General features: G+C 40.9%; 1 protein-coding gene across 4 annotated transcripts; it reads right to left on the minus strand.

Annotated features, from left to right (window-relative positions):
• Positions 1-1,053: 1,053 nt before the first annotated feature.
• Positions 1,054-27,151, minus strand: HIKESHI (heat shock protein nuclear import factor hikeshi). Of its 4 annotated transcripts, none has more exons than XM_084773391.1 (5): positions 27,133-27,151; positions 21,686-21,923; positions 6,915-7,066; positions 2,441-2,559; positions 1,054-1,368 (listed from the first exon to the last, which is right to left on the minus strand). In XM_084773391.1, exons 2-5 carry the CDS (start codon positions 21,834-21,836, stop codon positions 1,314-1,316), a joined length of 477 nt encoding a protein of 158 aa, XP_084629517.1. In that variant the 5' UTR covers positions 21,837-21,923; positions 27,133-27,151; the 3' UTR covers positions 1,054-1,313. The 4 variants fall into 4 exon arrangements, with proteins under 4 accessions (XP_084629517.1, XP_084629516.1, XP_084629518.1 ...); XM_084773390.1 differs by lacking the exon at positions 27,133-27,151 and adding an exon at positions 26,916-27,126; XM_084773392.1 differs by lacking the exons at positions 21,686-21,923; positions 27,133-27,151 and adding an exon at positions 26,916-27,126.
• Between the last annotated feature and the right edge of the window lie 92 nt (positions 27,152-27,243).

Below are 27,243 nucleotides of genomic sequence, written 5' to 3' on the forward strand. Positions count from 1 at the left end.
ATTTCCCAATGACCTATTTCCCAATTGGCAGAATTATCTGCCAAAACAGCACAAAATTAACTCAAGGCTCTGAAACTATTAAGTTCCCTTCCTATATAGGGGCCTGTGGCTCCTCTGTTGTACATACTCCTTGGTTAAGGAGTATAATATATTCATCTTTGATTAAGATGAGATCTTGGTGGTCGTCAGGCAATATGCTTCACCAGCATGAGTCCTTTTTAAATGAGACAAAAAGCTGTCTTCATATGCAAAGGTGCTACCTCCTACATTCTATACACAACTGCCCCCTAATGTTAACAACAGTATACAAAAAAGTTCACAGGTATTAAACATAGAAATTTTATTAAATAAAAGTATATCAATTAGCAGATATAAAAACTCACAACCAATCTTTCTTGGTTGAAAACCAACTAGCTAATCTTAAGAATTACTCCCTGAGCACTGGGCATGGTGGCACAAGCCTTTAATCCCAGCACTTGGGAGGCAGAGGCAGGTGGATTGCAGTGAGTTCAAGACCAGTCTGGTCTACAAAGCAAGTCCAGGACAGCCAAGGCTACCTTCAAAAAAGCAAAAACAAAAAAGGAAGAAAGAAAGAAAGAAAGAAAGACAGACTTCCTGAAACCAAATGTAGTGGTATTTGTATATCCTGTAATGCCAGCACTCAAGAAGCAGGGCTGAGCATCAGGAACAAGGGCATTCTTAGCTACAGAGGGAGTTTGAGACTAGCCTGGGCCACATGAGACTCTGTCTCAAAACCAACACCATCCACTCCCTAACAAAAAAGAGGAAAGAAAAGAAAAACTTCCTCAAGATAATGTTCCCATCTTAAAACACAAATTCAACATGTTTTAAAAAAGTTCCCCAATTATGAAATATTGGATTTAAAGTTAACTATTCTAAGCAGAACGTGGTAGATCAAGCCTGTAAGCACAGCACTTCGCTACACAGTGAATCACTGGCTGTCCTGGCCACACACAGCCCTTCAAACTAAACAACAAAGACAATTAACTACTTTAGCAAAGTAGTACATAAGCAAAAAGGTTACACATGCAATGGTATTTCAAATACTACTACCGTGAGTAGGATTTATTTTAAGAAATGAATGACAGACAATACAAAATGTTTGCCTCTGAGAAGTACTTCACTCTTACAAGGGAAAAAGTAATTAATACTGAACATTCCTTGTTCAATGTTTCTAATTTTTGTAAGGGTTTTAAGTAAGTTTCATAGTCAGTAAGCAGTTTTGAAAGGTAGGCTTCATGACCCTTTTGACTTCGTGCTTTTACATGACATGACAAATTATTTTATTCAAATTATGTTTTCCAAAAGAGAGGGTTCTGTGCTAGTCGTCTTTGAAAGTTTTCATACCTAGAAAAGAAAACCCAGATTTATATAAGAATGTTTCAATTACAGTTTCATAACCTACCAAATAACTTTTATCAACAATAATTTTATGACATTTCCAAAAAAACTACAATAAAAAAGGGAGAAAGCAACTCAGGAAGGTTCCACTACAAGAGCAAAAATAGTGACCTAAAGTGAGATGGGACTGGCAGCTCCGGGCAGACAGCAACAACCGCTCAACCTCCGCAAGCAGGCAGAGCCTATGGTAGAACATCAAGGAAAGACTGTGGACCCCTGAAAGCAGCTCGCTCAGACTCACAGCAGCACTGGGACAAAGCGCAAACCCAGTGTATTCTGGTGCCATTGCTACAGCAAAGTACCCCTTCCTACAAAGCTTCCTAAGCATCTCCCCACTGGGACATTTAAAGTAAAAAGAAACGCCTGCAAAACACAGGAAGTCAGAGAAAAGTGATAGTCATATGTTCAAGATGCAGTGCAAGCCACAGGATGCCCAGTGTGCTGACTTTCAATTTTGTTAATGTTATTTTTATTTGACGTGTAGGAGCAATTTGTCTGCATGCATGTTATGTGCACTGTGTGTGTGTGTGTGTGTGTGTGTGTGTGTGTGTGTGTGTGTGTGTGTGTGTTATCCTCTAGGGCCAGAAGAGGCCATCAGTTCCTTCCTCTGGAGTTACAGACAGTTCTAGGTGCTGGGAACTGAATTTTAAGAGCAGTAAGTGTCCTTAATCACTAAGTCATCTCTCTAGCCCCAGGGAGAAATGTTTTGAGCCACTGCTCAAGTGTCAATATAGTACATCTGACTCAACATACAAAATGTATCATCCCTAATAATGTTCCCCTAAACACAGAACAACTATGTTTCCATGTCTTTATGAATTTCTAATGACTACTATATAATAGGATGTTTATACGGTATGAACTATTCCAGATCTGAATGCTACAAACATACATTATTAGCCTGCAACATATAAACATAAACATTGATATCCACAATAAAAGACTATGTTTAGCGCTCAAAGAAGAAATCCATTCACAAACAAAATATATTAATACTAGAGATCAGAATTCCTCCTACCATTTCAGAACCACATTTGCTGGGATGAACATTTCAGATGGATTTGGTGTCATCTGGGCCTGAGAGAGAGCAAATGATGAAGCAAAATTGTAGAAGTTGTCCAACATCTTCTGTGTGAACTGAAAAGTTAATAGTTGGTGTTAGTGTGTTACATTAAATAAGCAGGTTACACCTCAATGCTTTTACTCACACGCACATGCATGTAACACATACATACACACACACAATAATAATGATAAATGTAAAACAAACGATCTTCCCAGCATTACTTTCCTAAAATACAAAACCAGCTCTGAAAGTCCCTAATGCATCGTTTCCCCAAAAGGAATTACCTCATTGAGGTTTAAAATCCGCTTATTTAGCTGGGAGCAGTGGTGCATGGCTGTAATCCCTGCATTCTGGGAGGCAAAGGTGGATGGATCTCTGTGAGTTTGAGGCCAGTCTTGTCTACAAAGTGAGTCCAAGACAGCCAAGGCTACACAGAGGAAACTCTGTCTTGGAAAAAACAAACAACAACAAAATCTACTCATTTAATGAGTTGGAAGTAATACAATTCAAAGAGCTACCAATATGAAATCCTTAATAGGGCGGAGAGATAGCTCAGATGTTAAGAGCACTGTCTGCTCTTCCAGTGGTCCTGAGTTCAATTCCCAGCAACTATATAGTACCTCACAATCATCTATAATATGATGTGATGCCCTCTTCTGGGATGCAGGTGTACATGCAGATACAGCACTCATGTACATAAAATAAATAAATAAATCTTTTTTGTTCTTTAAGGTATCATTAATATCTGCTGAGGGCTAGAGAGATGTCTCAGAGGTTAAGAATACTGACTGCTCTTCCAGAGGTCCTGAGTTCAATTCCCAGCAACCACATGATGGCTCACAACCATCTGATGCCCTTTTCTGGTGTGTAGGTGTAAATGCAGGTAGAACACAATACATGATAAATAAATAAATCTTTAAAAAAAAAAAAAAGAGCCATGCATGGTGGCGCACGCCTTTAATTCCAGCACTCAGGAGGCAAAGACAGGCGGATCCCTGTGAGTTCGAGGCCAGCCTGGTCTACAAAGTGAGTCTAGGACAGCCAAGGCTACACAGAGAAACCCTGTCTGGGGAGGGGGGGATGGACGGATGGGGGGAGAGGGGGACGGGGCAGGGGGGGGGAGACGGGGAGATGGTCACTAACAATGTTAGAAACTAAGTTCGCAGCAACCCTCCATATTAGTAACAAGACTTTTTAAATTTCTTTCCTTTTCTGACACAGATAGGTAGACAATGTGTAAAGAAAGGTAGCCAGCTGAGCGAGGTGGCACACACCTTTAATCCCAGCAATCTGGAGCAAAGGTAGGAAGATCTGTGAGTTTGAGCCCAGCCTGGTCTACAAAGTGAGTCCAGGACAGCCAGAGCTACACAAAGAAACCCTGTTTCAAAAAACCAAAAAGGAAAAAGAAAGGAAGAAAGAATGAAAAGAAAGGTAGCCAAGTCTCCCCAAATTAAACACAGCTCGTCAGGCGTGATGGCGCACGCCTTTAATCCCAGCACTTGGGAGGCAGAGGCTGGTTGATCGCTGTGAGTTCGAGGCCAGCCTGGTCTACAAATTGAGTCTAGGACAGCCAAGGCTACACAGAGAGACCCTGTCTCAAAAAACCAAAAATAAATATATATATATCATTGCTACTTTCAAAAAATTCTAATGAAATGTTTCACTATATTTGACAAGGTAGTACAACGTGATTAAAAGTATTTGGAAGAATACCTAGGTCTGTTCTGATGAGAAGAAACTTTTACTACTTACTAGACATTAAGACCTAACCGGCACCCAGTAGTGGTGGTGGTGGTGGCTGTCTCAAAGGACCAAAATTAAATAAATAACCAGCAGGTGGGCAGTGGTGGTGTACACCTTTAATAGCTACATTCAGGAGGCAGAGTCAAGTGGATATCTGTAGTTCAAAGCCAACCTGGTCTATATAATGAATCAGGCCAGCCAGAGCTATATAATGAGCCCTTTTCTCAAAATAGCAAAAAAGAATCTTTTTTTTTTTTTTAAGATTTAACTGGCAAAGAGGCAGGCAAATAAACTACCTGAGTAAAAGAATCCAAAATATAATTGAATATATGTGGCATGATACGTGACAAAGATGTTATTTACTCTAGGGTAGGAGGCTAAGTATTAAAACAATGTGCCAGGAAGAGTAAAAAACAAACAAAAAATACAAATAAATAAAACAAAAATAAAGGAATCCAATGCAAAAGAAGAATAAAGAAACTTCTATACTAATAGTAAAAGAAAACAATCCAAGCAGATTATGTATGCTACCCAAATAACCAATTCACAGTAGGGGGGAAAAAAAAAAGAAAAAAACAAAAACAAAAACAAACCCACTCTGGGGCGTATACCTGAAAGATGTTCTACCATACAAGGACATTTGCTCAACTATGTTCATAGCAGTTTTATGTGTAATAGCCAGCATCTGGAAACAACCTAGATGTCTCTCAACCAAAGAATGGATAAAGAAACTGTGGTACATACAATGAAATACTATTCAGCTATCAAAAACAAGGAAATATTGAAATTTGCAGGCAAATGGATAGAACTAGAGATGATCATCCTGAGTGAGGTAACCCAGACCCAAAAAGACATGCATGGTATATACTCACTTATAACTGGATATTAGCCCAACAGATGTCCTCTGAGAGACTCCACCCAGTGGGGGATCAGGACAGATACTAGGACTCTTAGCAGGACTCTGGGCAAAGAGCTGCGAGTTGTATGGAAGAGTTGGGGGATGGAAGGACGGGGAGGAGGTTGTCAGGAGCTCCACAAGGAGAAAGGAGACTATCAAGGCTGGCAGATCTGGATCTAGGGGGGCCTGCACAAACTGATGCAGCAACCAAGGTCATTGCAAGCAGAGAACCTGGACTCCCTATTCAGATGTAAGCAGTGGACAGGTCATTCTCCACATGGGGAAGTGGGAGGACGGGTACAGTGGGGAACTGACTCTGACACAAACTCTGGTGCCTGTGATTTGATCAATTTGATCACTGCCTCTTGGCGGAGAGGCCCTGTGGGAGAGGATGCAGGCTATCCAGATGAGACCTGACAGGTTGTGGTCAGATGGTGGGGAAAGTGGTCCCTACCTGTCAGAGGTCTAGGGGAGGGGAAGGGGTGGGAGGGGAGAGAGGGTGGGAACAGGAAGATAGAGCGAGGAGATTATAATCGAGATATAATGTGAATAAGTTATAATTTAAAAGAGAGCTGGAAGAGGAATGGCTCCAGAAGAAAGTCAAAGAGGTATAACTTATACATGCAGACTCTGGGTGTAAATTAAACCCAGAAACAAACAAGATATAAAAGAGAAGGAAGGAATCCCGAAATAGGCAGATGTGAGAGAATATAACAAACTGGAGGAGCGGGCTCTTCTATCTACAAGGACAGGTGTTATTTATTTTGTCTACTTCTTTGTAATTATCTGTGCTTTTAAAATCCTTGACACAGAGTAAGTACACAATAAAAATCTGTGGGATACCTAACTTTTTCTCTGTACTTTATATACTTAAAATATTTCGCTAGGCATTGGTGGCACACACCTTTAGTCCCAGCACTCGGGAAGCAGAGGCAGGCGGATCTCTGTGAGTTCAAAGCAAGCCTGGTCTACAAAACTAGCCCAGGACAGCCAGGGCTACAGAGAAACACTGTCTCAAAAAACCAAAACCAAAATATTTCATAATAAAATGCTCAATAAAAGTACAAGTGCTTTATTTAAAAGCTCAAAAAAATTATAAGCTCACAGAAGCAGACAGGAGAAGGGTGGATGTAAATGGTTAAGGGAAATGTGGAGGAATTGATCAAAGAGTGCCAGTGTGTATGTATGGCAGAAGATTATATGTTGAAAGTATATTTGAGGGGCCAGAGAGGTGGCTCAGAGGTTAAGAGCACTGTGTGCTCTTCCAAAGGTCCTGAGTTCAATTCCCAGGAACCACATGGTAGCTCACGACCATCTATAATGAGATCTAGTGCCCTCTTCTGGCCTGCAGGCACACATGCAGACAGAATACTTACTGTTGAAATAATAAATAAATAATTTTTTTTTAAAAAGAGAGTATATTTGAGACATGCTAAGACATCAGACCTTCAATGTACTTACACAAGGAAGAATGCAGTATCATGGACATGTTACCTAGCTTTAGTTACTTCACAAAATAGACATGTATTGAAACATTTTTTTCTCTTTGTTTTCTTTTGTTTTTGTTTTTGTTCTTCGAGACAGGGTATCTTGGACTCACTTTGTAGACCAGGCTAGCCTTGAACTTACAGAGATCCACCTGCCTCTGCCTCCTGAGTGCTGGGATTACAGGCGTGCACCATGGTGCCTGGCTTCAAAGCACTACCTTAAACACTACAGAAATATACAATGTGAGATATACCGCAATGGGGAAGGGGGCAAAAAGTTGAAATGTGTATGCATTACCTGGGTAAAGGAGTCAACAGAGGATACAGCAGCACTGCCTACAGGAGTCTGCTGAGCCAGACTGTCCAATAATTCCACTGAGATTCCAATCTGCGCAACAGATGGGGTTCGCACAATATTCATGGCTCCAAATGGGTGTTGGCTTCCTTCTCCTGAAAGAAATGTACAGGTGCTACAAATCTCAAAATAACTTGTTCTCATGCAAACTCCTCTGTAAATGAGGAGTCTCCCCTGATCTAACATATTGCAAAGTGTGACATTTACCTTTATGATTCTGCTAACTGAAGGATGTCTCTCCTCAGGGTCCCTTTCTACTGTCTATGGCAGTTGCTCTGGACCTGAAGGCCTGCTCCCCATCTCGGGTCCTGCTGCTCTAATTCTCCTGATGAAGCTCCCCTGAAAGGAAACTCACCCCAGCTGCCCTTTGCTATGAATCTGCAGCTCCCTCTAACCTACAAGTCTCCCCAGGAAAGTCACACAACATAGAATAAATATGTCCATCTTACAGATCCCATCACCACACACAAAAGTAAAACAGGATGTAAATCTTGTAAACCAGATCTCTAATGGTCTGTTTACGGTCATATCTTCATCTTTTCATGCACATGCAGTCATACACAGTACCTCAAAGCTTGGAATCTGAAGCCTTTAGTGGTTCATCATTTTTTAAGTGAGGAAGATCATCTTCTCTAGCCATAATATGCAAACATTCTCATTTTTACATTTATAAACTTTTAAGAATGACCAACTATAGGGCCAGTGAGATGGCTCAGCAGGTAAAGGTGCTTGCTGCCAAGGCTGCTGACTTGAATTTGATCCCTGAGACCCACATCGTGGAAGAAGATAACCAACCCCTACAAATTGTCCTCTGACTTCCACATACACCCTTTGGAGCACTCACACAGGCAGACAATAAGTAAATACATAAAAGTTAAATAAGAAGCCAGGCACGGTGGCACACACCTGTAATCCCAGCACTCAAGAGGGAGGCAGAAGCAGGTGGATCTCTGTGAGTTCGAGGCCAGCCTGGTCTACAAAGCAAGTCCAGGACAGCCAAGGCTACATAGAGAAATCTTGTCTCGAAAAAAAACGAAACCAACAAATAAAAATTAAATAAGAGAACTAGTGAGATGGTTCAGAAGGTGGAAGCACTTGCCACAAAGTCTAGCGATCTGAGTTGTAGCTTCAGGACTCCGGTCAAAGGAGACCACTGGCTCCTACAGGCTGTCCTCCAACATGCTATGGCACACATACACACAGGACAACATTTAAATATAAAAAATCAAATTAAGTGCTAGGTGTGGTGGCGCACGCCTTTAATCCCAGTACTCGGGAGGCAGAGGCAGGCGAATCACTGTGAGTTCAAGGCCAGCCTGGTCTACAAAGCGAGTCTAAGACAGCCAAGACTATACAGAGAAATCCTGTCTTGAAAAACCAAACAAAAACAAAACAAAAATTCAAATTAAACAACTCTTCAAGAATGACCAGTTTATGGTAGTAACCCTGATGTCAGCTGGCAGAACCAAGAGACAAGCACACATGCGTGTGAGGGATTATCTAGACTGGGTTAACTGAGGTGGGAAGGCCCGTGGCTCCAGTTTTCTTCTGCTGCTGTGAAAAAACACTCCAACCAAAAGCAACTTTGGGAAGGAAAAGGAAGGTTTAGTTGGCTTCCAGGTTACAGTCCATTCATTACAGGATGTTATGGCAGGAACTCAGGAAACAGCTTGAAGCAAAAACCACAGAGAAACACTGCTTGCTGATTTGCTTTCAGGTGTAACTTAGCATTCTTACACAGCCGGGACCTCATGCCTCAGAATGGTGCCATGGTGGACTAGGCTCTCCTGCACCAGCTAATAATCCACACAATTCCTCACAGACATATCCCAGACCAACTTATCTAGGACGTTGTGTCAACTGAAGATGGCTAAGGCTAGCCAAGGCACACACACCCCTCCCCAGCCTGACTGTGGTAGTATTAGTCAACAGGCGGGACTCCTGGACCACATTAAGAAAGGGCTGAGCACAAGTATTCAACTCTTTCGTTTGGTTTTGGAGACAGGGTTTCTCTATGTGGCCCTGGCTGTACTGAACTTGCTCTGTAGACCAGGCTGGCCTCAATCTCAAGAGATCCACCTGCCTCTGCCTCCTGAGCACTGGGATTACAGGCGTGTGCCACCACTGGCTGGCCAGTCATCAATTCTGATTGACTGTGGATATGATGTGATCAGCTCTCAAGCCCCTGCCACCATGACTTCCCATGATAACCCTTCCTCCCTTACGCTGCTTACCCCAGGTGTTTTGTCATAGCAAGTGGTCGAGTAACTAACACAACCCAATGATGTTTTCCTTTGGTTTTTGTTCTATTTCACTTCAATTTTCTTTACACATAAACCCATATTCAGGATATTTTCATTAGATACTCAAGATGTTACCAACTACTGAAAGCTAAACTCTTCTTAAATGACTAAGTAAAACACCGTATTTCCTTGTGGTCCTTAGAAACAGTTCACTCAGCTGAGGAGACTGCCATCTAAAGGCTCGGCATATCAGCCTTTGCTAACATGAGCATCCTCACTACCGTTCTTGAACGCATTTCTCTGTTGTCTCCCTGTGCATTTCTCTCCCTATAAAACTTCCTCTGTCCATTTCTTTCCTTACCATCATGAACAAAGTCGGAAAAGTGTAGATTCCAGATTCTGTTTAATAAAGCTAAACAAAGGCCATAAAAATCATGTCTCCAATTTCCTTTTATGTATTTTTTTAAAGATGGCATAACTGGAGCTGGGCATGGTGGCTGGCACATGCCTTTAATCCCAATATGTGAGGTGCAGATTTAGATGGATGTCTGTGAGTCTGAAACCAGCCAGAGTGAGATAGAGAATTCATCTCAAAAAAACCAAATCAAATATAAGACAGCATAACTGAAAAGTGTCCGTGAAGATTACGTGTCAGTGCAATGGCAAATCTGACTCACAGCCCATTTTTATATGACTGAGACCTAAGAATGCAGCTTATAATGTTTAGAGTTGTTTAAAGAGCAATAGGCTGTGGAGACCACCTAGAAAGACTAAAATATATACTATAGGACCCTTTGCCAAAAACACAGCCAACCTCTGCCATGAGCAATCCCATCATTCCCCCAGCTTTCTTATTATATGTCAACCCCTTTTCTCTTAGTATAGTTAAAAATTAGTGATGTGTTGAAAGTAAAATAATTTGATTGAAAGTCAGTGTATGAGATACTAGAATCCTAAGACACAGCCCCAGATACACCTTGGATTTCTAAAATGACCCACAGAACTTCTGTAATTGCAAGATAAAAATCAGCTCTTAGCCAAAAACAATGTATTAAGTAAAGGGGTTGAGAGGATAGCTCAACTGAGAAATTGCTTGCCTCACAACAACAAGGACCTGAGTTTAACCCGCAACGTGCTCACACAGAGCCACGTGTGATAGTTCACTCTTGTCATCCCAGTACTGGCCAGCTAACCTATCACAGTTGGTGAGACACAGGCTGCAGTGGAAGAGCCTGTCTCAAAAGCCAAGGTGGACATATCCTAGGAGCCACACCCAAAGTTGTTTATGTAAAGGTTCCCTCTGTACTTTGGAAGACTTGGATAAAAGAATAAAATCACAAAATATAATTCGTCTAATTAAGTGTTCAAGGGAAAAACTAAAAAGCTACAAGTCCAGTCTCAGATACTGTATGTACACACAGCAGCCAAGGAAGAAAACTGAAAATGCTTATGACAAAGGAAAGCAGTTGCCACATAGTAACATCTGAATATGACAATGTATGCTGCAGAGCTACATGAAAACATCTTAACAATATTGAACAGAAAGAGTAGAAATCAAATAAATATCTATATATGTACATAAAGATATATGTATATTTTAAATCTCTTTGTTCCATATTTATTAATAAGATAACAAGTATGAAAATACATTTTTCGGGGCTGGAGAGATGGCTCAGAGGTTAAGAGAACTGTCTGCTCTTCCAGAGGTTCAGAGTTCAATTCCCAGCAACCACATGGTGGCTTACAACCATCTATAATGTGATATAATGCCCTCTTCTGGCATGCAAGCATACATGCAGGCAGAGTACTGTATACATAATAAGTAAATAAATCTTTCTTTAAAGATACATTTTTCATTAACACAGTTTCAAAAGTATATTTTAAAACTTTATTGTCAGTAAATGTAAACTTAAATCATGATAACATACTTTCTGAGTTTTGAGATCAATTTGGGCAGTATAGCAACATCCCTTGACAGCTGAGCATGGCAGTATGTACCTATAATCCTAGTCCTTGGAAGGTAGAAGCAGGAGTTTAGGGACAGCCTGGGCTATATAAGACCATGTCTCAAAAAAACAAAAAACAAACAAAAAAACCCAAATGGCCAGGCATGGTGGCGCACACCTTTAATTCCAGCACTCAGGAGGCAGAGGCAGGCAGATCTCTGTGTGTTCCAGGTCAGCCTGGTCAACAAAGCAAATCCAGGACAGCCAGGGCACAGAGAAATCCTGTCTCAAAAAAGCAAAAAAAAAAAAAAAAAAAAAAGGAAAAGAAAACAACCAACCAACAAAAACTATGAAACTGGGGATACGACTCAAAGAAGAGAGATCTGAACTAGACCTAAGGTTTTATGTGCCTATAACCGCAACATGGCGTTGGGGGCATAATGTACAGAGATCCCTGGGGCTCTCTAGCAGGTGGTATTTCAAGTTCAGTAAGAGACCCAGCCCCTCAAGAATAAGGAAGAATGGGAGAAAGGACTGGCACCCCAAGTCCTACTCTGGCCTCACAAGTACATGCACAGGCAAGTGCACACACACCATACACAAACAACAACAACAACAAAGGGGGGGGTGGGACAGAGCCCAGGTCAGAAAAGAATGCACACACCAGGTAGTGGTGGTGCATGCCTTTAATCCCAGTACTCAGCAGGCAGAGACAGATGATTCTCTGCAAGTTGGAAGTCAGCCTGGTCTACAGGATAGGCAGGGCTACACAATGAAAATAAATAAATATATAAAAGGATGCACGCCCATTCTAGCTCATTATTCTACCTTCTACCAATTCCCATCAAATTCTTTGCTAAGAACCCTAATCCATTTTTAATCCTTACTTGATAATAAAACCACTCAGTGAAGTGAATGAAAAAGCATGGGAAGATGCAAGGTTCCCACTCTGGCTCACCAACACCACCCACCCATGAACACAAACAACAGTGCCATCTTGAGCTGGTTTCTGTCCCTTCTAATCCTCTTAACAAACTCAACTCAATTTTAAAACACTAGCCAGAGTTAGTGTAAGTGTTACTTTTCGCAACTGAACTGAACAAGACAGCATTAAAGCTACATATAGGGAAAGCTAAAAATAATGTCATTAAAAAACAGCAACAAGGCCAGAAGGAAAAGAATATAATTATAAAGAAGTAATTCAAGGCCAGATGTGATGTGCACACCTTTAATCCTAGCACTAGGCTTAGGCTCAAGGATCCGTGAGCTGGAGACCAGCCAGGGCTACACAATGAGACTGAGATCATGTCTCAAAAACATCAAAAGGGAGCCAAGCATGATGGTGCACATCTTTAATCCCAGCACTCAGGGAGGCAGAAGCAGGCGGATAGATGGGAGTTCCAGGCCAGCCTGGTCTACAAAGCGAGCCCAGGACATCCAAGGCTAACACAGAGAGACCCTGTCTCAAAAAAACAAAAAACAAAAAAAAAAGAAAAAAGAAAAAAGAAAAAATGGTAGAGGGGCAAAGGTGGGGAGGAAGAACAATAGTAAGTCAAATGAAGATTTATAAAGACAAACTTCAATATTTTCTAAACTTCCTTGATGACAGTCTTTTTTCATAGGTAGTAAATTATGTTACTACTAACTATGTTAATGTTACTGTTACAAAAGGCAAAGAAAAGTTAATTGTAGCAGATCAGAGGCTTGAGGTATAACACAGCAATGCATGATCTGCTTAGATCTTAGAATAAGGCTGACAGAACTGATATAAAAGGCTTTTGGGGACAAATGACAAAAACTAAGGCAGGCTACAAATCAGATGAGAGTACTGTGTTTACATAATATGAATTTGGTTATACTGTGTTTCTACTGGCAAGATCATGCCATGGGTCTACAAAATATAAGCTTACACATTCAGCAGTAAAAGAGAACGGTAAGTATAATATAGTTCTCAAAATGATCAGAAGAAAAACAAATTTATGTAGGGCCAGTGAGGTGGCTCAGCAGGTAAATACATTTCATTCTGTGCCTGACAAACTGACTTCAATCACACAGAACCATCTACATGTAGGAGCAGAGACACAATCCCCAGCTCCCACGCGTGTGCCATGGCACACACGCACATACACAACACACATTTAAAAAAGGAATAAATGTACCTAGATAATGACAAATATGGCAAAAATGATAAATGTGTGAAAAGAGCATAAGGAATCTTTGTACAATTCTTTTATTCTCCGTTAATTTCTTGTTCCAAAATAAAGTTGTAAATCTCTGGTGCAGGATTAAGAATGTCACTCAGGCCGGGCGTGGTGGCGCACGCCTTTAATTTTAGCACTTGGGAGGCAGAGGCAGGTGAATCGCTTTGAGTTCAAGGCCAGCCTAGTCTACAAAGTGAGTCCAGGACAGCCAAGGCTAACACAGAGAGACCCTGTCTCGAAAAACCAAAAAAAAAAAAAAAGAATGTCACTCAGTGGTAGAGCCTTATTTGCCTCACATTCATATCACACACACAATACCAAAAAAAAAAAAAAAAAAACCCAGTGCCTGCCTGTATATGTGTAAGTGCCTGCACGTCTGTATATTATGTGTGTGCATGGAGCCCATGGAGGCCATGGAGGCTAGGGCAGGCAGGCAGGGTGCTAGATCTTCCAGAACTAGAATTATCAACAGATTGTGAGCCGCCATGTGGGTGCTGGGAACTGAACCCAGGTTCTCTGCAAGATCAGAAACTGCTCTTAACCACTGAGCCATCTCTCCGGCCTTGAGAGCTGCTATTTTAAAAAGCTAAATTTCAAACTAGTAGTATCTCCGAATTGGGCTTTCATCAAAACAGTATAAAGGAAAATTCAACTACAAGGTACCTAATTTACTCTAAACGATTGAAACACAAAAACATAATCCTTTACTAGTAACAAGGTGTGCAGTTTACAAAACCCCACTACAGTACTTATTTGCACACTTATTGTCTCTTATGCCACAGGCAATTTGAGCAACTATTTCTTATTATTCTATTAAGTATAATCACACATTAAAAGTGCTGCAAACACAATGAAAACTTTGTCAGGCTTTATGTAAGTGTTCTTATATCTAACCTAAGGTCTACTCCCCCACCTGCTCTTCCAATCTTGGCCTCTTCTGTTTCCCATTCTCCACTGTAGATGGCACTGGGATGCTCCCTGACTGACGCATTGCGCTATTTCCTCCTTGTCTCTTGAAACACTTTACAAATAGTTAACCTACAGAGAAAAGGAAGGTTTGAAATTGAACTTTGTGTGTATGAAGGGTATGTGCATGTGGCTTTAACAAACTCTTCAAATGGTATATAAACTCTGCAAACACTTATCTTTGACAGACAAATGCACATAAATATACAGACATACATTGTTTATATTTTTTCTAAGTACTTACTTATTTTTGGCAAGAGAAACTGCTTTCTACTTCCAAATTCAGAATCAATATCTTAACCGCATAATTTTTAAAAACCATACCCATATTCCTGATCACAAATCAAAACATTTCATGATATTTCATTTTTTTCATAGCTGTTACAGGTGTTAAGACTTTTAACTTGGGGCTGGAGAGATGGCTCAGAGGTTAAGAGAACTGATTGCTCTTCCAAAGGTCCTGAGTTCAATTCCCAGAAACCACATGGTAGTTCCCACCCATTTGTAATGAGATCTGGTGTCCTCTTCTGGAGAGTAGGAAGAACACTGTACACATAATAAATAAATAAATCTTAAAAAAAAAAAAGACTTTTAACTTGAAACCTGTTTTCAGTTGACCTCTGAATACTGAAAGCAGTATCAAGTTTTCTAGAGATTCTTAAAAGTAATACCACAAAAGATAAATGCCACTTTTAGAACTCAGATATGACATTTAAAGAAGCAACTGGAAAAATCAGTAGTCAGTGTTAATATAACACGAGAGATGCACTAAGTATATGTGGAAACGGTTTTGAATTTTTTTTGGTTGGTTTTTTGTTTGTCTTGTTTTGTTTTTGAGACACAGCTTCACTGTATAGCTGTGGCTGTTCTAGAACGCCCTCTGTACACCACCAGGCTGGCCTCGAACTCATGGAGATCCAACTGCCTCTGCCTCCCTGAGTGCTAGGATTACAGGTATGCACCACAGATTTTAAATTCTTAGAGTACTTTTTATGTTAATAAGACAAAAACCAGTAAAAGGACTTTATTAGGAAAATTAAAGATGTAGTCAACTAAGACAATTCTCAGGACACCTGGAAATGAAATGCTTTGCTGGACCAAAGTAAGTCAAAACAAAAGTAACCAAATGGCCTTTTCGCCTCTTATTTGACTCTGGGAAATGTGGGAACTCCAAACTTTGGAGAAAATAGGCAAAGTACCTTAACAGAGAGAGCATCTGGCATCTCACTGCCTGACTTCCTTGATGCCTATAGAGAATGCCAATGTTGGCAGGGTACGGTGACACATGCCTTTAGTACAAGAGAGGCAGAGGCAGGCGCATCTCTGTGTGTTCAAGACCAGCATGGTCTACAGAGTGAGTTCCAGGACAGCCAAAAGTACACACAGAGAAACCCTGACTCAAAAAACAAAAACAATAGTAAGAATTGAGGCAAATATTTTTAATTCAAAATAATCAAAAATGTTTTGTCCTAAATTTGTCATTGCATTCAAAATTTTACTTCTTTTTGTTTGTTTGGTTGGTTTGTTTTGTTTGGACACAGCATGTCTCTCTGAAACCCTGGCTGCCCTGCAACTCATACTGGCTTGAGTACTTTAAAGTTTATCCATAAGCTATATTTCTTTACATTTTTTTAGTTTGTCCTACAGATTATAATTTACTTTTGCAACATTCCATGAATTTTTAAAATTTATTTATTATTATGTATATAGTACTCTGCCTGAGCATACACCTGCAGGCCAAAAGAGGCACCAGATCTCATTATAGATGGTTGTAAGCCACCACGTGATTGCTGGGAACTGAATTCAGGACCTCTAGAAGAGCAAACGGTGCTCTTAACCACTGAGCCACCTCTCCAGCCCAACATTCCATGAATTAATATTATAGAAGTAAACATCTATATATGTTGACAACTATGAAGTAAAATTTGGTAAATTTTATAACATCTTATCATTAGTTATTCTTGGGCATTTTGGTTTTTTTGTTTTGTATTATTTTTTTGGTTCATTTAGTAAAATTCTGAGCTGGACAGTGGTAGTGCATGCCATTAATCCCAGCACTCAGAGAGACAGAGGTAAGTGGATCTCTGTGAGTTCGAGCCCAGCCTAGTCGTCAAAGTGAGTCCAGGACAGCCAGGGTTACACAGAGAAACCCTGTCTTAAAAAAAAAAAAAAAGTAATAGACAGGAGGAAAATAATCAAAATAAAAAGGTAAAAGCAAAGCACATAAACACTAAACCTGAGCTGACCTAAATACCTTACTAGAAAGCTGACAGTTCTAATAATAAAAATGCCACAGCTACCTGATGCTACTTTAGGAAATCTCCTCCAGCCCTGATGAGTTTGGTTAGTTTTAGTCAACCTAATCAAGCTTAAAGACTCTGGGCATGAAGTAGTATCTCAAAGATTAAAAAAGTGGGCTGGAGAGATAGCTCAGAAGTTAAGAGCACGAACTGCTCTTCCAGAGGTCCTGAGTTCAATTCCCAGCAACTACATGGTGGTTCACAACATAATGTAATCTAATGTACACTGTATACATAATAAATCTTTTATGAATCTATTACAAAGATGATTCCAAGCTTCAGCTGACACAATGCTATGAGTCTGAGTATAAAATAAGCCAGCAAAATTCTGGTTTTGAGTTGCTACACAATTCAACCTACAATTTTATACTTAAGGCTCTGCTATCACGTCACACAGGCTTCTCAACTCCAAACCAGAAGTATTCTTCTTCCCATAGTTCATTGTTCTTCCTCCTACACTGCTTATTACTACAAATACAAACCAATATGTATTAAATCTTTCTCCATCATTTTTCAATTAAGGTTCTATTGTTTAAAAAACACAATAAAAATATCTATTTCACAGGGTGGCGGTGCACGCCTTTAATCCTAGCACTTGGGAGGCAGAGGCAGGTGGATCTCAGTGAGTTCGAGGCCAGCCTGGTCTACAAAGTGAGCTCAAGGACAGCCAGAGCTGTTACACAGAGAAACCTTATTTAAAAACAAAAAACAAAAACAACAACAACAAACTATTTCCGCATTATTTCTATCCTTTTAATCTAAATATAGTACAGTGAGATGGCTCAGTAGGCAAAGGTACCTACTAGCAGGCCTGACAACCCAAGTCCTATAACTTGTATCCATATGGTGAGAGAACCAATTCCCAAGAGTTGCCCTCTGGCCTCAGCATGTTTGTGCCCACACATATACATGTACATTACTTTTTAGTTGAAAATGTATCCTGAATAGTAATATATGTTTATATTATCCTTTAAAACACAGCACTGAGAACTCCCAAATGAATACCAAGCGAATGTGCTCAATGGCAGGACATTGCGCTCCTGACTGTCTCTTTTAACATTGGCTGGAATGCAGAGGAATGTTAATGCAGAACATGGCTGTCCTGGCAAGAAAATCCCATCCAAAGACCTTCTAGGTCTGTGTGATATGGCTGGAATTCAAACACGACTTTAATCCAGGAGACAGAGGCAAACGGATCTGAGTTCAAGGCCAGCCTGGTATAGAGCAAGTAGCAGGTAAAGAAAAGCTTTGGTTCAGGCATGGTGGTACATGCCTTTATTCCCAAATAAAGGTAAAGTTAGTTTGTGGAAGAAAGAATCCATGTTTGAAAGTGATGTTTAATTGAGTGGTAGGAAAGGTGAGAAATAAGAGAAGATTTGACAGAATAGGATACACCCAACTCTCAAGAGAAGAGAGAGGAAAGGGAAGCTACATAAGAGGCAGTTTTACAGAGAGAGGAGGCTGTTTACCAGGACAATAATAGAGAGATGGGTTGCAGAGAGAGAACTCAGGTGAGAATGGAATGAGCCAGAAACTGAGAAGAAACGAGAAGACTAGAGCAGATTGCTGAGTTAGTTTGAGGCCAGGCAGAGCAATTCCAGGCCAAGAGAGAAGCCAGATTAAATAAGTCAGCTGGGAGAAGAGTTTGAGCCAGAACAGCTAAATTGAACCAGCCAGCCCAGAACTCAGAAAGAACAAGTAAGGGTGAGCTTATTAGGCAGTAAGTCTCAGAACCTGAAAACATTCTAGGCCTAGGCATAGGCTACCAGACAAGCAGTAAACCTCCCACACAACAATTGAGCCAGGAAAATAAATGTTTCTTTTACACTGGAACTACTGGATATCCATTTCCCAAGAATTAAAGAAAAAAGAAAAAGAAAAAAAAAAGGACCTTCAAAACATACCTTGAGCTAGACAGAAACCAGAAACATAATCCATATAGACTATACCAAAACATAAACTTCTATTAACTAAATATACCACAAAAAAAAAAAAACTAAGGCATTTTCAGATCATGAATCTGATAAAGAACTCATGTGGACAACGCTCAAAATTCTCATTTCTAGAAGTAACAGAATATCCTGTAATCCAGCACCTGGGAGGTGTAGAAAAGATGAAAGTCTAACACCTTCTTAAACTATATGACAAGTTCTTCTGACTATGGAGGAAAGTGAGAGAGAGCAAAGGAGAGAAAGAGAGAGGAGAAAGCCTGCTTGAGAAAAAAAAAAGCAAAGCATTTGAGCACTCATCAAGTTATAGACCTCAAAAAGGCACATGAAAGAGTCGGTATAAGGGTGCTCAACAGAGGCCAACCTCGTCTACAAAGCAAGTTTTCAGGATAGCTAAGGCTACACAGAGAACTCTTATCTTTAAGAAGGGAAAAAAAGGCACATGAAGAATTCTCAGTATCATAAGACATTAGTAAAATTGTCATTAAAACTACAATGAGAAGCCAGGCAGTGGTGCTGCACGCCTTTAATCCCAGCCCTCAGAAGGCAGAGGCAGGCAAATCTCTGTGAGTTTGAGGCCTGCCTGATCTACAGAGCAGCAAGTTTCCAGGACAGCCAGAGCTGTTATACAGAAAAACCCTGTCTCAAACAAATAAGCAAACAAAACTAAACCCCCAGAAAATAAACTAACAATGCTGGAGACAGATCATACCAAGGGTTGGCAAAGACAATAGTTCCTTCAACTGCAAGGTACCCAGTCACTGCACTCCTCAGTGCTTCCCCAGAAGTAGATGTAAACGCCATAGAAAAGTTCATATACACGCTTACAAAACCAGTAGTTTTCATTTATTCCACAGTATAGGTGTGGAGGTCAGAGGACACCTTGCAGGAGTCAGTTCTCTAATCCCACTATGTGAGTCCTAGAGACTGAATGATTAGAATCATCAGGCTTGAAGGCAAGCGCTTTTATCTCCTAAGCAACTGTATGACCCAACTATCTAGAAATATCCCAACTGGGCAAGGCATGGTGGCGCACGCCTTTAAGCCCAGCACTGGGAGACATAGGCAGGCAGATCGCTGTGAGTTTGAGGCCAATCTAGTCTACAAAGTGAGTTCAGGATAGCCAAGGCTACACAGAGAAACCCTGTCTCAAAAAACCAAAAAACAAAACAAAACAAAACAAAAACCTTGTAATCCAACAACAGAAAAGCATGAACTAGTGATAGTGATACACACTGTAATATAGATGATTCCAAAATTAATTGTGGTCAACTGAAGAAGCTACCTCGAGGAAAAAGTACATATTATATGACATCATTTATGTGATTCTAGAAAATACAAATTATTTTATATCAAAAGAGAGGTCAGCAGTTGCCTACACTTGGGGAGAAGATAAACAGAATGGGTTACAAAGGAGAGCAGGACCTGCAGGGGGAGGCAGCAGCAGGGGGAGGCAGCAGCAGGGGGAGACAGTGAATAACAAGGGAGCCTGGACAAGCTAGGTCATCGAGAAAGACCGAAGAGCTTCAGAAACCACAAGGAGACAGGATGGATGAAAAGAACAAGAAACATGAAAAAGAAAGAATATGCAGTGGAAAGGAGTAGAGTGTGGGCACAAGGGAACAGCTCACCCAACAGGTCTCCTAGGTCTGCCGAGCCCTTCCCAAGAGCAATGACACGTCTCTTCCGGGGCCTCCTCCAAGCACCTGGAGCACACGACTCTCCTACTCTTCTCAGCGCTCTTTACAGTCACAACTACTCTTTACTTTTTCCTTTTTTTAACAGACTGAATTGTCTAAGCCCTTTTTCTCCCTGAGGAGTGTGTGTATATGGGAACCAGGGATCGAACTAATGCTGTCAGGCTTGCAGTTAGTGCTTTCACTGACAGAGTCATGTGGCCAGCTCTACAGAACTGTCTGCCTCTGTAAGAATATAAATGTTACTACAGACAAGAACGTAATTGTTGGGGCTGGAAAGATGGCTCAGTGGTTAAGAGCAGGCAGAGCATTGTATACATAATAAATAAATAAGTCTTAAAAAATAAAAAGAACTTAATTGCTATCTTTAAACATCCAGAGCAGCCACCTATGAAGTACCTATGTTCAGTATGTAAACATGTTATTGACATTGCCTGAATCAGCTTTTGCTTGGCCTCCATATGTAATCTCTGTAAGAAATGTATTTAAGTTTCTATACACTTCTATCTAGACTTAGGAGAAACAAGGATTCTGCAGCAGCAAACGGTATCCAATCTCAGCTTATTTTCAAATTTTAAGTGAAGATAATGCCCCTCGCTGTTAACAAAAGCAAAACAAGAACACTAGAGATCAGACATAAGAGTTGAAAACAGCTGTGTGTACATGCATGTTCCATGTGTGTGTGCAATGGGTGTGAATATTTACATAGGCAGGTATGTGCATACATGAAAAAGCATGTTTCATTCAAGTGTACATGTTCAAGTACGTGTGTGAATGCACACATATGTTTGTAGAAGCCAAAACTTAATCTTAGGTGTTACTCCTTGAGTCTGTCCATCTTGGTTTTTGCCACAGATTTCTCTTTGGCCTGGAGCTCGCCATTTTGGCTAGGCTGGCTGCCCAGCAAGCCTCCAGGATACAGCTGTCTCTGCCTCGCTAGTGCTGAGATTACAAACACATACCACCATGTGTGACTTTTTACATGTTTGCACGGCAAGCACTACCACCTGAGCCATATAGAAGTTCACATTTTTCATGAAGAATTCCAGTTTTATTTCCTATACAGTTGTATTTGTATCGATTTGTGTGTAAAACACAAACATGCATATACTATAAAATGTGAAGAAGAAGAAGAAGAAGAAGAAGAAGAAGAAGAAGAAGAAGAAGAAGAAGAAGAAGAAGAAGAAAAAAACCAGCTTCTTTCTTTATTAAAATAATCAGGAACTCAGACACGTTCAAAGTTAACGTGAGCATTTCCTTCAGGGCCAGAAGACAAGCACCTAGGAAGCTTTCACTTGCTGCTTGTCAAACATTTGCTGTATCTGTTCTTACTCAGAACACATGGCGGCACCTGGGTTACGCTGTTTACGAGAACACTATGACTATTGACAATATTTGAATATTACTCTTACCAGACTTAAGACCTGATATTTTGAAGATGGCACTTGGCTTCCCATTCGTGACAAATCCTAGGAGCTGCCACACTGGCACACCATTTGAATCAGGATAGGAAAAGTAGACAGATCCTCCCATCCCCTCAGGAAATGGGATTGTTCCCAGCATAAAAACCACAACATGGTTGATATTTTCATAATCAGGCAAGTCAAAAACAAACTTATCCTCTGCCACTTGCTGTGCAGCTGTTTGCACCTAGAAAATAAGAAACCAGTCTTAGTTTGAGAGTTTGATAAGTTATCATAACCTTTAGTACTGCAACAGTCACCAGTATAGTCTACTACGGTCATTACACTTACTATAATGCTTTTAGCCTAATATTATAATTACAAAACGACCAAATAAATGTATCAAAAAATAAAATCCAAACCCACATATTTAGCCCTAAAAGCTCATTTTAAAATATTGCTACATTCTCTCAAAAGTTCTCTGAATGGATTTTCACCTACAAAAACAAGTAACTATGATTTAAGAACATTGTAAACCTCTTGCCCACGGGAGACTTCTACAATCTGCTCTGAGGAGGACAGCAGACAGCATGGACTTCTCCAACCTTTCCCTAAGCCTCTGAATAAAGCTGTTCTAACAATTAAAATTTTTTAAAAAATTGTAAAAATGACCATGGTGGCACATGCCTATAATCCCAGGACTTTGGGGTGTAGGGGGGGGGGGTTCATTCTCAGCTACATAGCAAGTTTGAGGCTGCCTGGACTACATGAGACTCCACCTCAAATACAAAAGCCTTGTAAAAATGAAAAGTGTGAGGGACTAGAGCACCAGCCTGGGAGCCTGGATGGGACTGACCTAGGCCCTTTGCACATGTTAAAGTTATACAGCTTGGCCTTCTCGTAGGACTCCTAACAGTGGGAGCAGGAGCTGTCTCTGACTGTTGCCTGCTTCTGAGACACTTTCCTCCTACTAGGATGGATGCCTCATCCAGCCTTAATAGAAGAGGTCCTAGTCTTGCTGAAACTTGATATGCCATGGCTGGTTGATATACATGGGAGGCCTGCCCTTTTCTGAAGAGAAACAGGAGTGGATTGGAGAGGCAGCAGGTGCTAGAAGAACGAGAAACTACACTCAGGATAGAAAAACAAATAAATAAATGAAAAAAGAAAGTGTTCAAGTTAACACTATCAGGATTTTATCCTCAATCTGAAGGCTAGAGGGTCAGATAATTAAAATGGGTACTCAATTATTCTAAGATTCTGGGTTTGCTAATTCAGCCACTAAAATTTATTTATAACTCAAAGGCAAGGCCTGCAGGATTTCTTCCATCATACATTAACAGTCTCAGGGCAGAACAGCAACAAAATACTTAAGTTGCCTTACAAAATCATTTCCAGAAGGGTGTGGTGGCACACGCCTTTAATCCCAGTACTCGGGAGGCAGAGGCAAATGGATTGCTGTGAGTTCGAGGCCAGGACAGCCAAGGCTAACACAGAGAGACCCTGCCTCGAAAAAACAAAAAAAAAAAAAAAGAAAGAAAGAAAGAAAGAAAGAAAGAAAAAGAAAAAAGAAAGAAAAAAATCATTTCCAGCTAAAACGGAACAAGGCTGTGCTGTGCCTTCCTGTTTCAGCCTCCATGCTATATGCAAATGTCCTTTTTACAATCTATTTAGTGCCATGGTTTCCACTTTGTACTTTTGTGATTTTGATATTTAAAATGGTCACACTTTATAAAGTGCTTCTAGTGTTTCTACTTTTCTACTTGCAAGATGACTATGAAATGCCTCCATGGAAAAATACAGTTAGCCGGGCGTGGTGGCACACGCCTTTAATCCCAGCACTCAGGAGGCAGAGGCGGGCGGATCACTGTGAGTTCGAGGCCAGCCTGGTCCACAAAGTGAGTCCAGGACAGTCAAGGCTAACACAGAGAGACCTTGTCTCGAAAAACCAAAAAAAAAAATATATATATATACAGTTATACTTTTCTTCCAGTATGAAGTACAGTGGTGTTAGGCCAGGAGTTGAATATTAATCAGTCAACAATGTTTTTTGTTGGAAATAGGATATTGCTATGTAACCTTGGCTTGCCTGGTATTGGCTTATGTAAACCTCCCACACCTCTTCTGCTATCCTAGAACTCACAGTAACTCTCCAGCCTGAAGTGTTAAGATTACAGTTGTATACTATCACTCTTGGCTCACTAATACATATGTCTTTAAAGACAAACACATGGCCGGGAGTGGTGGCACTCACCTTTAATCCCAGCCTCGGGAGGCAGAGGCAGGAAGATTGCTGTGAGTTCAAGGCCAGCCAGGTCTACAAAGCAAGTCCAGGACAGCCAGGGCTACACAGAGAAACCCTGTCTTGAAAAACCAAAACAAACAAACAAAAAGACAAATACATAGGAAACAAAGTAATGACATGATATTTTTTAAAATGCTGTTGGGGGGAGAGGAATGGAGGAGAAGAGGGGAAACTCTGGTTGGATGTAAATTAATTAATTGCAAATTTAAGAAAAATAAAAGTAATTTTTTTTAAATGCTGAAACCAAAAGTTCTCAAGAACCTAATCCTGCTGTTCAACTAGTTGCAATGATTAGCATTTATCATTTAGTCTTCAAGGTAAAGAAAATGTTACTTTTAGGAAGAACAAGAGTTAGTGGTAAGGCAGGCATTGTGGCACATATATCTTGGAAGTAGAGTCAGGAGACTCAGGAGATCATGGCCAACCTTGGCTACACAGCAAGTTGGAAGTCTCCATGAGTTCCTGTGTGATGGGGTGGGGCTGCTGCTTGTACATAAAAATCTATCTTTGTTATGTATTGATGTTACTGAATCCATATACATCATGAAAAAGAAATAGCAATTCTGAGAGGACTCGGGTAAATTTTAGCTTATACAAGATTGAAAAAAATTTTTTTAATTTTATCTTTCTGGTTTTGTTGTAACTGCTATTCATCAAAAGAACAAATCCACATCACTACAACTATTCTTAAGTCTAAACACTGAATTGAACTGATTGATATGCAATCAGTTTTCTGTGCCCAGTATTTGCTGCTACTTAAATGCTTACTTTTTCTTCTCTATAATTTTCTATCCTATCAATACAAGAAGCCTTAAAAACCAGATTACTACTTAACTCCATCCATAAACTAAACTAAATCCCAAGATGTCAAGGCTGAATGTCAGGATCTCACACTGCTCACACCAGCCTCAAACTCACAACACAACAGAGAATGACCTTCGTCTCCTGCTCAGTCTGCTTCAGTAACAGGTGTCAGACTTAAACGTGCATGTCACCGTAAGCATCTGGGACTGAGTGTTAAGGTCAAGTTGTGATTACCTTTTATAAAATTTACTGACCCAACTTAAAATTTTGCACCATTAAAATATATACTTCCTGTAGTGCTAAATTCAACTACACCAAGTTTTAGCACATATATTTCTTAAGATCTATTTATTTTATGTATGTGAATGCTCTATCTGCCTATACACCTACATGTCAGAAGAGGGCATCAGATCACATTACAGACGGTTGTGAGCAACCATGTGGTTGCTAGGAATTGGACTCAGGGCCTCTGGAAGAGCAGACAGTACTCTTAACCACTGAGCCATCTCTTTAACCCCTTGTTTTTGTTTTTTCCAAAACAGAGTTTCTCTGTGTAGCCTTGGCTAGTCTAGACTCGCTTTCAGCACATGTATTTCTTGTCAGGCATGAGAAACTATGGTATTCACAAGTCTGGAAATAACCATAAGGCAAAGTAAGTATTTGTTTCAATTTTTATTGCACAGGCAAGAGACATTGTGTAAATCTGTACCCACATTCCAATCCCTCCTTTTAAGGATAGAATTTTATGTATGTGGCCCAAATTGGCCTGGAGTGAGCTATGTGGTCAAGACTGGCGCACGCCTTTAATCCCAGCACTCGGGAGGCAGAGGCAGGTGAATCTTTGTGAGTTCGAGGACAGCCTGGTCTACAAAGTGAGTCCAGGACAGGCAAGACTACACAGAGAAACTTTAAAAATTCTACCACTGACCTATATTCCCAATACCCCTTTTTTGAGACAGAGTCTAGCCTTCCAACTGCGCTCCTCCTCCTTTGGAACGGCTGGAATTACAGGTGTACCTGGCTGTGCTTATTAATGACAGGCATCTGAGAGTCACGTTCATCTCAAATGGTTTCTTTCATCTTCCAACTCCAGAGCTGGGATTTTCCAAGACTAGCTCACCAGTAGCTCACCTCCACAGGAACCTCTCAGTAGCCGGAGACAGAAAATAAGCTTTCTATCGCTAGTAGTCTGCGGTTTCTTGGAACCACGTGGTTTCTTAAGGGCAATACATTATCAAAAGCTGGTGAAAACGTATTGAGAGCAGTAGAACGCTCGCCTACCACGCATGAGGCAAAATTTAACAAAGAGGTTGCAATATTTAACAAAGCAAAGAGAAACAAAACAAAGAGATAGGAACCAGGTTTCAAGCCGTAAATGTAGGTGGTTTCTAAAGGAGCAAACGAGAGTCACTCTAGATTATTTCTCAACAATTCCTGGCACTCAGTTCATTACGTTCTACCTCTCTGGCTAAGCAAGTCTCTTTTGACCAATGAGGAAGCATTTCACCCGAATCCTTCTCTAGTTATCACAGATATGGCTCACACCTAAATTTCAGTCATTTCTACTAATCAACTTCCAATTATTTTAAGCATAACTTTCCACAGAGTGGAAATTTTTAAACCGGGTCAGTAAACTTCATAAAAAGGGCCTTTCAAAGACATCAACGGAAACTCATTGCCCGGGCACTTTAAACTCTTTGAAAAACTCTTAGCTTTAGATTGCAAATCTCAGCTTTTCTTCTAAGTGACATTATATATTTCAGCGAGTGTCTACACTATCTATTATTGAGTGTAAGTTCCTGACCTGCAAAGAGAGAATGAGCATCTCGCAAGTTAACCGCGGTTAGGGCGCAATGCCAGGATGAACGCCTCACCAAAAGCTTAAATAACGAGCAATTACAGCCCTCCGCCCAGTAGGCGGAACAAAATGCGCACTCGATGATAATGCAGTAATGTCTTGACAACCATTCAAACACGTCTAAGAGTTGGGCAAGCGTCCCACTCCCCATCGCACATGACCAGGCACATGATCAAAAGACAATGAGTGGGCTCCGCCGCGTTCCTAGCACCGTGCCACCACCCGGCTATCCGTCACCGACCCCATCCTGCCACCGCCCGGGCCATCCTCACCAGCCTCCCCGCCACCAGGCAGCCAAACATGGCAGCGCCCACGGCGCCTCCGCTCGGCCAGCGGGCACCTCAGGCCGGAGAACAGGAATTCCGCAGCCACTGTCCTAATTGAACTCAAGAACCTTCCAGGATTTGCAGGAGGGAACGCGCCTTTACACTACATAGCAACTCGGGAACGCATTCTGGCCCAGGCGACCTCTGACCCTCCCTTCCTAACCTGCACGCCTCTCAGGGACGAGTACTTCCGGGTCTTTCACTCATTTCCTCCTTCTAAGGCAATAAGGAAGAGCTAGCGTCTCCCCCCCTCCAAGACTACAAATCCCATCGT

This window comes from Acomys minous (genome assembly GCF_964271855.1).
Source record: "Acomys minous genome assembly, chromosome: 2".
NCBI lineage: Eukaryota > Metazoa > Chordata > Mammalia > Rodentia > Muridae > Acomys > Acomys minous.